Source organism: Phascolarctos cinereus, unplaced genomic scaffold, assembly GCF_003287225.1.
Source record: "Phascolarctos cinereus isolate Bilbo 61053 unplaced genomic scaffold, phaCin_HiC Scaffold_726;HRSCAF=1367, whole genome shotgun sequence".
In the NCBI taxonomy this organism is placed as follows: domain Eukaryota; kingdom Metazoa; phylum Chordata; class Mammalia; order Diprotodontia; family Phascolarctidae; genus Phascolarctos; species Phascolarctos cinereus.
The window spans coordinates 203,849,169-203,862,972 of NW_027556098.1; the positions used below are offsets into that span (position 1 = coordinate 203,849,169).

Here is a 13,804-nt window from a genome sequence, read left to right on the forward strand (position 1 = left end):
TAAGGGGCAAAGAATCTAAAAAAAAGGATGAAAACTGGATCAAGTATAATATATCCTCTCCCTTCCACAAGCTTGAAGGCTTGGGAAACATTTAGTGTTTAAATTAAACAACCCTTGGGCAGTTTATCTTGTACATCTGGCACTTGACACAGCAGACAAGTCTGTGTTTAAGTGACCTTAAAAAAATGCAAAGGCCATTATTTTACATGAGTCCCCATCCCCATCCCCACCCCCATCTTCCTCCTTACTGCTTCCCAGTGTATTTGTCAAAAGTAAGGTTGATTTCAAGTTCAGGCAGGGCTCTGTATAACCAACTTTCTTCACTAATTATTGGTATTCATGAAAGGAAAAACACTCTTCTTCAACCATGTTGGGAGTTCTTATTGTCTCTGTTTTCTGCTTGCTGATGCAGAACAGGAATTTGTCCTAAATTCCTGTGCTCATTTGAAGAACTTTCATTACTCCCCTGACTTAGGTCATCTAATAGTGTTTGCTGCTCCTCCTGCCAAAATAACATAGTCATAAATTATCATTTGAAAATCTAGGACATGCTACCCTCTGCTTCTGTTTCCTAGCAGGGAACATAATGTCATTTCCCATCTAATTCATAAGGAATTTGCAGAAGTATTACACTGAGATGGTTCATTATTTATAAATGGGTCCATGCGAGGCAAAACAAAGTGAAGAACTGAGTCACTTGGGCAATTCAGGCCTGTATTTTGGGGGCAATGGAGATAGAGGTAGGGAGACTTGAGTGATTGAGATCCTTCCCTCAGTTTTCCAGTTCAATTTATGTATGTTTACACAAAGCTTTATGTGTTTCATGGTGAACGTAACTCAGGCTTCATTAGATAGAAAAGTGATCATTTTCAGTATGCTAATTTTCCATCTTAGCTGCTAGCCCAAGAGTCAAATAAGACATATTTTTTTGCAGTTTTTCAACTTAGAAATTGTTAGGTCTATATCATAACAGGTTGATGAATTAAAAATGAATTGGGAGATACAGTGTTTTTTAATATAAAAAAGCACCAAGAAAATTAAAGGTTTCTACCCTTTCCTTTAACAAGATTGAATGGAAGATGTCAACAAAACAGGAAGGGCTATTTTAATATAGGGTAGTTCAACAATGGAAATAGACTTTTTAATTTCTTCTTCTGTCTGTCACAAAATCAATCATATTATATGTGCAGTTTTTTTTTCATTTTGTTTTGTATTTCTTTCTGGTGAGGCAATTGGGGTTAAATGACTTGCCCAGGGTCACACAGCTAGTAAGTGTCAAGTGTTTGAGTCCTAATTTGAACTCAGGTCCTTCCTGACTCTAAGGCCAGAGCTTTATCCACTGTACCACCTAGCTGTCCCAAGTAATTACTTTTTTAAAATTTTAAAAAATTTTTTTTTACTTTTTTTTTTGGTGAGGCAGTCGGGGTTAAGTGACTTGCCCAGGGTCACATAGCTAGTAAGTCAGTTATATTATAGTAACAAATACTAGAATGCTTGATGCTTTTATTAGTCAGTCTTCTGCTCCCTTAGTAAAACATTAGCATTTACATGATAGACTGTGCATTCTTTATTTTCAGGAGTGCCCTCCAAAATAGAGATTTAAAGGGAGTATAAATTCCTATCCTGAGTATCTTACAAGAAAGAATCCTGAATCTTTTGAGGGGAAACTCAAGAATTAAGCAGAAGGATAACTTATTCCTCTCTTAGAAGTCTATCTGTCCCTTCTCCAATTAATCTCAATAGTTAGTAAAATAATGGTTTTAAAGCATAAATCTTACCATGTCTTTCAAGAACCTTCAATGACTCCCTCTTGCCTCAAGGATAAAAAACAGACTATTCAACTTGGCATTAACCTGAATAAGAGCCTTGTGCCTGTCTTCTTTTTCAGGCTTGCAGCACATCAATTTTCCTAACCTGTGTTCCAGTTAAACTGGTCAATTTGCTTTTCCCTAAATTCTTTATTCCATCTCCCACCTTCCTGCCTTTGGATTAGCTGTTTGTAATGGACTCCGTCTTAACCCCCTACCTCTAAGAATACCAAGTTTCCTTAAGTGCTCAACTCATGTGCCTATTACTGTGGGATGCCTTTCCTTAGCCTTCTCTACTTCAGAGGCTAAGGAAACTACCTTTGAGGAATGCCCCGCCTGTAGTACAGGGTCTTGAACATAGTGGATGCTTAATACATTTTTAAAAGAATCATTTCAAAAAACATCTATGAGAAGACTACAGCTGGGGATGCAAAGGTGAAAGACATGGTTTCTGTGCCCACGGGATCCTACAGTCCAGGGGTTATGAGACATGACACTAAATGTCTATAATACTATCTGTGTATATGTGTCTATATATGTGTATGTGTATATGTATGTGTGTGTGTATATATGTAGCGCATAGAAGAAATATAAATAAAATTGAAGAAAAGAGAGACTCTTTTAGGTTAACTCAGGTGCTATCTCATATGGAAAGCCTGTCCTGATCCTCCTAGCCATTAGTGCTGTCTCCTTCCTGAGCCTTTTTCACTGACTGTCCCTCATACCTGGAACTCTTTTCCTTTTCATCTCACCTCCTCACTTCCTTCAAATCCAGCTAAAATTTTACCTGCTCTAAAAAAGCCTTTCCTGATCTCTCTTATAGTACTTTCCTGCTGTTGATTATCCCTAGTTTACCTGAGATATATCTTGTTTACACATAGTTTTCACGTTGTCTCCCCATTAAACTGAGTTTCTTGACAACAAGGAATGTCTTTTGCTTTTCGCTGTATCCTGAGTGTTTACATAAGTAGGCCCTTCATAAGTACTTATTGACTGACTTGTTGATTGAATGTTTAAATGTTTAATCCTGTTCAAGCATTCACAAATGCCTACCATATGCAAGGTACTGTTTTAGACCCTGGGGGCACAAAGACAGAAAAAAAAAAAAAGGAAATGTTTCCTGCCCTCAAGCAGCTTGTGCGGTTGGCTCATAGAGGAAAGAGACTATTTTTTTGTTTGGTCTATTGTATCCCCCAGTACCCAAAATAGTGTCTTGAACTTAATAAATGCTTGTTGAATTAGGTTGTTTCTATGGATTGCTGCTTCACTTTTGCAGAATTACTCAGTTTTTAGGACGACTGAGAAATCACGACTTTTTTTTTTATTGTTTCCCGTGGAGGGATGAACATTTTCTGTTTTAAAATCCGCAGCGCTGGGATCTGAAGCTCCGTCACATTGGGTTAAGCAAAACTGAATCTGGTCAAAGTGATGCCACACAGAAGTCTGGCAGGAACAATAATCAGCGGCAAGCTCGCAACTGAATGTGAAATGAGAACCGTGAAGACCAATGGGACTCCCTTGTAAGACTTGGCATTGTCGGAGCAGCAAAGGAAAAATTGCACTATTGCACGTTATACTCAATTGTTTACTACAAAATCAAATTGTAACTGATAATAGTCTTATTTTCCCTTCTGTTTTCTGCTTTTTTTTTGTATGGGTACAAAATGTTAAAAATATATAAATATATATATTCTATTTCACTAATCATGGAGAAAATGTCCCCAATGAGCTGAAAAAACTAATCCTAGGATATGTACTGCAGTTCATAGCAACCAGATTGGGGCATCTGGATTTGCCAATGACGTTTTAAGGACATAGAGATGTTTGCCACATACAGAAGGATGGGATCTGGTGTAAAGTAGACTCTGACAGACTGATGCAGCCTCACTTTCAATGTTTTTATCCCTCCTCATATGCAGGCAAAATTTAGAGTTTAAAATATATGTATAATGGCAGTTGGATAGCAAATGATTGTGTAGACAGGGTAGTCAAACGTAGAAAAAAACTTTTCAGAAAACATGAAGGAAGAATTATTCTCAAGATTAGTGAGAAGCAAAATAAATAGCTTTAGAATCTGAAGGAAAAGCATTTGTTCTGATGGAAAAGCACAATTTAACTGGTAGCTGTTGGTGTTAACAGTAGCATTTTCCTTTTGGCAGTAGAGTTGACTAATCAACATTAGGGAGTGAATTATAATCAGACATCTGTTGTTATCAGTATAGCTCTGTTTAATTTGTTTCCTTTCTAATAAACCACTGGTGTAAGTCTTTTTTTCCCTTCTGAAATATAAGCCTGATTTACTGTATCAAGCAGAACAAAAATGGAAAGCCTTATGGACATATACGCGTCCGTATGTTGTTTTTAAATGGCTTAACCCTTCTGAGAAATGTTAGGTAGCTAAATTGCTAAGAGAATTTAGAGTGTTATTAGTTTTCTGATAGCTCCAAACACCTTGCCCAAGTTATGTCTTTGGTCTCTGAGTCTGTCAGGCTAACAGCTGGCTGCATCTACTCAAGAATTTCTTGACTTCCATTGCAGCTTTGCTTCCATCTGGGCAGGAACATCACTTCCTGGGTGCTGATTTTTGGGGTTCTGTATTTGGGGTTTTGTGTGTGTGTGTGTGTGTGTGTGTGTGTGTGTGTAGCATGTGATGTGTTGCAGATGACTGAATTACCAGACCTGTCTCTTGGTGCCGGTCTGCACTTTATCATTTGGATTTTGTGGGAGGTGTTCTTATGTCTATTCCTACATAAATAGCCATGTTTAATGCTCAGTAAATGTCTAATAAAAAGGATGATAGCTATCTAGAGAGAAGATATTCTGAGTTTTCAACTTAATACATATTTCGTTACCTACAATGCATTTTGATCTCTAAGGTATGCTTTGAAAAGTGATGCCTTCACTTCCTTCTTCAAATAGGATGTTTTAGAGCCTGTGTCAGTCATTTGGAAGTCCATTGATTTTCCTCTGTTGACATATCATATTAGTAGAAAACCCAACTTTTGAGCTATGGCATATGAAAAATAAAACACTTATGATGCAAACTGGCATTGTGTTTCCTTTTATAAGCTCAATACTATAGGAGAGGGATCATTCCATAATAGAATCTTCACATCAAAAATAGAGCATGAACAATAAAGGATTGATAGTTATCTTTAGCTCATTTCTCACTCATGATTCCAGAGGGCCATCTAAGAATAGAATGGAGCTTCGTGGGATCTACCTTCAAGAATTTGAAGGGCTGCCCTGTGGAAAAGGGATTAAACTGATTTTGTCAAGCACTAGAGGGAAGAACCAGGAGCAATGGATAAAAACTACAGAGGCAATCTTAGATGTGATGTCAGGAAAAACTTTTCAACAATTAGAGCTGTTTAATAGTGGCAGAAGGAGTATACTGCATTGCCTGCCCCACCTCCTCCCCATCTCTAGTCATTGGAGGACTAGAAACTGGATGACCGTTTGTCCATTTGTAGGAGGGATTCATCTTGGGAGTATGAGGTGAACTAAAGGGCCGCTGACGGCCCTTCCAAATCTAAAATTCTGTGACTTTTCTCCATTCATTGAGGAATCACAAACAAAACTATAACTAGCAATTTTGGTGCTTGAGGCAAACAGTACATAAAGGCTAGTAGTGTGACATGCACCATCTAAATTTCAGTGCCTTAGGGCTATGTACCTGTCATCCTATCCTAGTTATGGTTCTGGTCTCCAAGTCTATCAGATGAGTACCTGGTGGCTGTTGTTACCAGAGCATGTTTTTTTATTTTATTGGTTTCCAATTGTATCTTTGCTTTGAGCTAGATAAGGCAAGGACATTACTTCCTACATCCTGATTTTGGAGGAACAGGAACATCATTTTGGTTTGTCAGAGGAGAGTAGGGAACCCTACATCCAGAAGACCATAGCCACAGGATTCTAACCTGTCCTGGACTATACCTTTATGTGGCACTTTGGGGTCTGGGGAATACGACATCATGGTGGTTTTGCACAATATTGATTTTCCAACTAATTCTCTTCCCTTCTGTCTGATCCATAGGGATGAGAAGGAAAAGTAGGTGTGTTATCCCAATGCAATGTGGTCCTATCTTCCTAGAGAAGATGAAGAGCGACTTTAAGTCATGAAATATTATTGACATATTATGGTGGATGTTCTGGTCATATCCATGTTTCCAGACAATTCTTTCTCTATTAAATTCCTGAAGCAAAGATAATATTTATTTCAAATTTCTAAGTAAGGGGCTTAACATAGTTTATGCTCAATAAATATGAAATAGTACACTTAAAGTGAAAATTATATTCCTGACGTTAATTTCAGTAGAATTCAGCAACCTAAGAAAACACTAAGCTTTGGTGGACTGCTAAGAAAAGCAGTTTTCTGCTCCATCTCTTTAGGAGTCTACTCTCAGGTTACTAAAAGTGTAAATGAACTTATAAATGTGAAATAACATCATGAATAAAGTAAAACATATTGAATGTTGGGTAGTTCAATTTGCATAGTTTCAATAATTTTGACTTTTATAAATCATTTGCATTGCATCTCTTGTTAGATATTATTAGTTGATGATGGTTGCAATTCCCACCACCAGAATAAAAAATGATTCCTGTCATAAATTTAATAACTGATGTTTATATGGTGATAGCATCCCAACGTGGGAACTCCATCTACCTTTGCAGATCGAGTTGATAAATCTTAGGAAGTTTTCTATGGCATATATTAATTGTCACTTGTCTTCCTAATTCTAAACCCACTTCTGACTGTCTAATATAACACTGTTTCATGCTGTATTTGTTACACAACATCCAGAGTAAGATGGTCAGTTCTGGGTACCATGTCTTAGGAGTTAAGTCTTAGGGAAAATACTGATAAACTGGAAAGCATCCACAGAAGTACAAGTTGGATGGTGAAAGATCCTCAAATTCATGCTATATAAAGATGAATAGAAGATTAAAAATGGGAGTATCTAGCTTCCAGAAGAGAAGACTTGGAGGAGATAGGTCAGCTGCCATCATGTATTTGAAGAGTTGTCTATAGACAAGGAATTAGATTTGTTATGTATGGCTGAAGTGAGAAAAACTAAGTTGCCAAGACAGATTTTAGCTTAATGTAAGGAAAAGCATCCTATCAGGCAGAGCTATCCCAATGTGGAAAAAGCCTCCTCAGTGAAGGACTTCAAGCAAAGGTTGAATGACTATTAATTGGGTATGATGTAGAAGGGATTTTTGTTCAACAGAGTTTGTACTAAATGGCCTCTGAGGCCACATTCAATTCTTAGATTCTATGATTTAGTATTTCTTTTTTTTCCCTTTTTAATTTCTACCAGTCTCTAACTGTAATGAATTTACTTTTATGTTTATATGGTAGTGATTTGAGAACTTACAAAGTTAAACATTTTTTTAAGAAGCATTTCCATTCACCTTTAGTATTTTAAAATTTCTGGACACACATGCCAAAATATTAACAAAATGAATACTGAATAATGTGCTGAAGAATTTGGTAAAAATTAAGGTAATGACTAACTTGGACTAAGCCCTATTCATGGATGCTGTCAATATTATGCTAGAGTACACACACACTGTCATTTGATTCGGTGCCATGCATTGTATAGAATTTTTAAAAAGGAAAACATGCCTTTTCACATCTGCTATATATTATTTAATTGGATAGATCCAGAGCCATAATCTCTATGAGTAAATAACAGTTTATCACTACCCACAAGAGAATATCTATTGTTATATTTCAATATGCAAAATGACTAAGACTAGACTTGGTGTTCATTTATGTGGTTAGTATTTATTTATATATTTTAAATATGTACCTAAATATTCAGAAATTTATGATAGTAAAAACAATGAGGGCAGGGTAGAAATTTCAGAGAATCTACCATAGTTAGTATTTTAGCTAAATATGGCCCCTAACTTTATAAACATTTTAAAAAATCAGCAAGTATGATTTTGCCTAGGTAAGTGTCTTCTTGATAATAGAAACAAAAACATTTCCAAGTCATGTGACCAACAAGATGGAGAATTAGATATTTTCTCCAATCCTCATGACCTCTCAAAATTCTCCAAAACAGAAATTATGCACCAAAGATACTTAAGTTGTCTCCATGGTCAAGGATACCCAGAAGGTTTAAAAGAACAATATAAACTGATGTCTACCCTGAGCTCATTTAGCACCCTTTTACCCATTGCCTCTTATGCTATCAGCATCAAGGCTATACTAGCTGACCCAAGGACTCTACCCACGGGTTTGCAATAAACTCAACTCCACACCATGGTGTCCCTTCTCTCTTTCCAATGCAGTGGAGATCTAGCTCCAGGCTGCAGAAGTTTGTGGGGGCCTTGGTCACTAGCACTATGGCAGAGTTCTATGCTATAGAAGGTCTCTTCAGGAGAAGAGAGGAACAAAGGGGAAAAGGCAGAACACATATCTGGGCTTGAAATAATGCCCAACCCCACACCCTACATCCCCCTCCTCCCAGAGTCTCAGAGACCCAAACTGCAAGCAACAGAAATCAGCCCTGGCTGCACTGGCACCACTGTGGCAGTGCTCTAAGCTGCTGGGCCAGAGAACTAAGGTTCAGAAGGAATGTGAGAGCATACCATGTGTATGTCTTGGGGTAGGGGGGAAGGGTGGGGAGAGTAAGGGAAGGAATCAGAAAATGAGCAATAGGGGAAAATAAGGGGGAAAAGACTGAAATTACCAAAGATTTCAGAAAGAAGAAAACTCAAAAACCTCAATCATAAACAGATAAATCAACAGGGAAAACATTAACAGCAGAAGGAAATATGGCCTCCAGATTTAATAAACAAGTTCCAGCATCTATGAATAAATACTACAAAAAAAGGGCAAATGATCCAAAAATTGATGAGACAGAGGACCTTGTGGAATTTGAAGAGAACATAGAACCACAACACCTTGATTGGTTTAAAAGAGAAATGAGAATCATTATAGCAGAATTTATGGCCTATATGGCAAAAATAATGAGCAAAATAGAAAAACTGGAATTTGCCATGGTAAATCTTACCAAAGAAACAAAAAAGACAACAATGCAAATAGGAATACAAATAGACAGAAGTGAAGAACAATCTAGAAGAAGAAGAAAAAACAACAACCAATAACATTAAAAGAAAATATCTCTCTAACCAAACAAAACATTCTGATCTTGAAGATAGGAGGTATAGAGAAAACCTAAGGATAATAGATCTCCCACAAGAACATGACAAATAAAAAAACCTTGAATACCACAATGAAAAAAAAATGAAAAACAAAACAAAAAAACTGCCCAGAATTTCTGAACATAGAAGATACAACATAGAAAATAAAATACCAATGGAAAGAATTTATATAAAATCTTCAGAAAAAATCCTAGGCAACAAATTCCAAGACACATAATGGTTAATTTAGCAATTCAATTCAGAAACAGGTTCTGCAAGTGACCAGGAGAAAGCCTTTCATACACAAGGAAAGGAAATTTGAATGATACAATATTGTGCACCCAGCAGGAAACGCAGGATAGAGTAATGTGTTCAAAGCTGAGGGTGACCTATTCTGTAAATCTGAGCTCAACCATAAGTGAAAAAAGATGTGTATTCAATGATAAAAAGGTATGAGAAACATTCTTAGTAGGGGTAAATGAATGTAGCAGCCAAGGACAGCAACAGCAACAGAGTGAAGTTGAAGAGACTAGTAAGAGAATACTTTCTAAATGTAAACTAAGAGACAGAGAGAGGTGAAAGCGAAAGTCAGGTGGAGGTAACAACAGTGGAGAGTCAGACCTGGAGCACTATGGAGAGAGCCCTGTGACATCCTGCCTACAGGTGAATCAATGTTTTTGTTTGTTTGTTTTTTGTGGGACTACATTACAAAATTGGAAGGTGAATGAAAGGGAGGGAGGGGAGAAAGGGAGCATAGCAGATTGTGTGATGTGCCCGGGTCAAATCAAGGTCTAGTAACAAGGGGAAAGTGACCCCTGTGGTTTCTCAGAATTAGAAGAGCCTGCAGAGGAGTGAGCCAGGAGGGGGGAGGAAGGATTGCAAAGGAGGAGTGGGAAGAGAGAGGACTTGCTTTGGTGGTGACAGGAAATTCCACTGATGAATGTTTCTAGACGTGAAGAGAGATGTTCTGTGACAGATGGGGACCTTGTGCTGGGTATTATCCAAAGGATTTAGTGCTTGCAAAGATCATATATTCTACCTCAGAAGGGGAAGAGTTATAACTCTTGGGGCAACTGGTATCCGGGGGAGTGGGAGGGAATGGACCCAGGGAGGAGATTTTGAGGCAAATGGGGAAAGAAGGTAACCAGGAGGAGAGAATAAATCGATAGTGGGTTACATAACCAAGGGCATGGTAGTAACGGGTCTTCTTGGTCACCTGCATGAATTGGCATTGTTTTGAGAGAAGAGGCACAAGAAAAGAGGGGACCTCAGGAGGCAAGCTCTGCAGGACAGTCTCAGAAACTGCCTAGAGGGAAGAACCCAGAATAGATACCTTAGAAGTTTTGATTACATGAGGAACACAGAGAATAGAAAGGGATTAGATAATTATAGGGGTCATGAACAAGAGAATGAATGTTTAGAGTAGACAGAAAGAGAAGATATATAACTAAGAGGGTGAGAGAAATCCACACTTGATAGGGTCACAAAAAATGAAATAAAAAAAAACTAATGAAGAGGAGAGGTGAGGAAGAGAAATGTACTTGATTAACTGAGAATAAAATAGAGAAGAAATTAATCAGATAAAAGCAGGAAGGAAAAAGGAATTCATGAGCAAAACTTCAAAGGAAAAGAGATAACAAATAAAAGGAGGACTCAGTGTGAGGGGAAAGAGATCCAGTAAGAATAGGAAATTAAATGATAATGATGAAACAATATATCAAAATGTATGGGATACAACTAAGGCAGGGAAAAATCATATCGTTACAAATATACATTAACAAAATAGAAAACCAAAGGCATAATGCATAATATATGTATCTAATTTTTTTAAAGTAGAAAGCCAATAAACTTAAAATCTAAGCACAAAAAACACAGTAAAAATCAGAAAAGAAATGAATTGTAAACAAAACACATAGAAATGATAAATTAAACTAAAAGCTGCTTCTTTGAAAAGACATAAAATTGATGAATATTTAGATGCTCTGATTAAAAAGAAAAACAGAAAGTCAAATAAAATGCAATAAGCAGGTGAAATCACATAAAACAGATAAAATATAAAGATTAATCAGAACATATTATGAAGTTACATGCTAACAAAATTGAAAAGATAAAAGAAATAAATACCTTAAAACATAAGATACCCAAGACCAGATAGAAATCTTAAATAACCCAATCACATAAAAGGAAATAGATCTAGCTATGAAGGAACTAACATAGAAAAGAACTTCTGGTCCTGATAGACCATACAACTTTAAAGAACAATTAGTATCCATATTTCACAAATTATTTTCAAAAATTGTGGAAGAAAGCAGCCAACTAGAATTCTTTTACAAAACAAATAAGTCTTAATATCTAAACCAGGTAAAGATAAATCACAAAAGAAAAGCTATAGGTCAATATCATTAATGAACACTGATTCAAAAATTTTGAACAAAATCCTGCCAAAGACTATATCCATTTTTCTAAGAAATCATTCATTATGACCAAGTGGGATTTATACCAGAGATGCAACAATGGCTCAACATCAGGAAAACAATCAACATAATTAATCATATTAAAACCCAAAACATCCCAAACCACACAATTACCTCAATAATTGCAGAAAAAACCTTTGACAAAGTATATAGGCCTTCATTATCCTAAAAACTCTACAGCGTATAAACAGAGAAACTGCAAAAAAAAATCATAAAAAAAAACAATCTAAAAAAGAAAAGTAAGCATTATATGCCATGGAAATAGTCTAGAACTTTTCCCAATAAATACATGAGTGAAGCAAAAATGTCCATTCTTTCCACTATCATTTGGTGTAACTCTGGAAATGCTAGCAAAAGCAATGAGACAAGAAAAAGAAATGAAAAGAGTAAAGCTAGACAAAGAGAAGATAAAATTATCCCTATCTGCTGATGACATGATGGTATACCTAGAAAATCCTAGGGAATCAACAAAGATACCAATCAAGACAACAGCTTCAGCAAATGTGAAGGCTACAAAAGAAATTCTCAAAAATCAATAACATTTTTATATAATAATAACAAAACCCAAGAAGCAATAACAGAAAGAGAAAGGTGCATAAAAATCTGAAGATCAACCTACCATAGCACAGAAAAGAGATATATGTATATGTTTATGCTCATATATATATATATATATATATATATATATATATATATATTTCAATTATAAAATACTCTTTAAAGAAATTAAGAACAACCTAAATAGTTGGAGGAATATTCATGCTCATGGCCAGTCTTTGCTCATGGCAGGCTTTTATATAATAAAAATAACAATATTACTAAAGTTAATTTACACTTCGAATGCTATGCCAATCAAAATACTAAGGGAATGTTTTATATAAATTGATAAAATAATAAAATTCATTTAGAAAAGCTAAAGATCTAGAATATCAAGGAAAATGAGGAAAATAAGTAGGGACAAAAGGGGAATTGCCTTTTAGACTTCAAACTATATTATAAAACAGCAATCATCAAAACCATCTAGTATTGGTTAAAAAACAAAGAGATAGCACAATGGAAGAGATTAGGCAAAGGAAAGTTAGAAACAATGGAACTTAATAACTTAGTGTTTGATGAAATAAAAAACAAATTACCTGGGGGGCATACTCCTTTGTGATTAAAAAAAAAAGTCTGAGAAAACTAGAAAGCAGTATAGCAGCATTTAGACTTACTACACCTTACACTCTAGTCAACAATATGTTCTAAATGGATATGCAACCTTAATATTAAGATCATACTACAAGAAAAATGAGAAGAGAAGCACTTCATATGCTTCTTACAATTATGGCTGAGAAATATATTCTTAACCAAATAAGAGGTTCAAGCAATCATAGAAAACAAAATATTTAACTCTGATGACATGAAACTAAAAAGCTTCTTCACAGATGAATTAATGACCTAGGATAAGAAAGTGGTCAAATGGGAAATAATTTTAGATTAAATTTTGATAATAGTTTGGTATCCAAGATATATAAACAAGTAATAAATATACACAAGACTAAAAGCCATTTTTTTTAATACTTAAATGGTTAAAAGATATGGACAAGCAGTTCTCTAAAGTAAATTGCAAAGTATTCACAACCACATGAAAGAGTTCTCCAGATCATTAACAACAAGAGAAATGCAAATCGAAACAAACCTGAGGCTTCACCTCACAACCTACAAATTGGCAAAGATGACAAAAAATAGCAACAGTCAATGTTAGGAGGGTTGTGAAATATAAGAATCCTCATACACTGTTGGTGGAGCTGTAAAACGTTATAACCATTTTGGAAAGGAATTGGAAATTATGTAAACAAAATGACTAAAATATCTATACTTTTTGAAACAGAAACTCCATTACTGGGCTTATATCTCAAGGAACCCAGAAACAAGAATAAAGTTGCTATATTCTTCAGAATATTTATAGCAACACTTTTTGTGATACCAAAGAATTGGAAACAAAGTGGATGACCATTGATTGGGGGAATGGCTAAACAAATCATGGTATATTATAGTAATGGACTAGTAATGTGCTGTAAGAAATGATGTGTGTAATGAATACAGAGAAACATAGAGAGATCTATGTGAACTGATGCAGAATGAAATGAGCAGAGCCAAGAAAACAGTATTCATAATAACTGCTACAATGTAAATGGAAAGAACAAACACACACTAAAAATTCAAAAGTAAATGTAACAAAATGTGATAAAATAATAAAGATCAAGCTCAACTCAAATGAAGAGATAGGACAGTACATCTCCAGTCAACCTCTAAGTGGAGGTGAGATGTTCACAAGTGTTACACTTTGAACTTTTTCAATGCATTGATTAGTTGTGATTTTTA

At 35.6% G+C, this 13,804-nt stretch overlaps 1 protein-coding gene across 1 annotated transcript in view; it reads left to right on the forward strand.

Moving 5' to 3' along the window:
* FRZB (frizzled related protein) overlaps nt 1–4,852 on the forward strand; it is a 57,946-nt gene extending 53,094 nt beyond the window's left edge. The window contains exon 6 of the mRNA XM_021006413.1: nt 3,179–4,852. Within this exon, the coding sequence (XP_020862072.1) occupies nt 3,179–3,289 (111 nt within the window). The 3' untranslated portion in view covers nt 3,290–4,852. The remainder of the gene's footprint in view (nt 1–3,178) is intronic.
* Nucleotides 4,853–13,804: the final 8,952 nt, after the last annotated feature.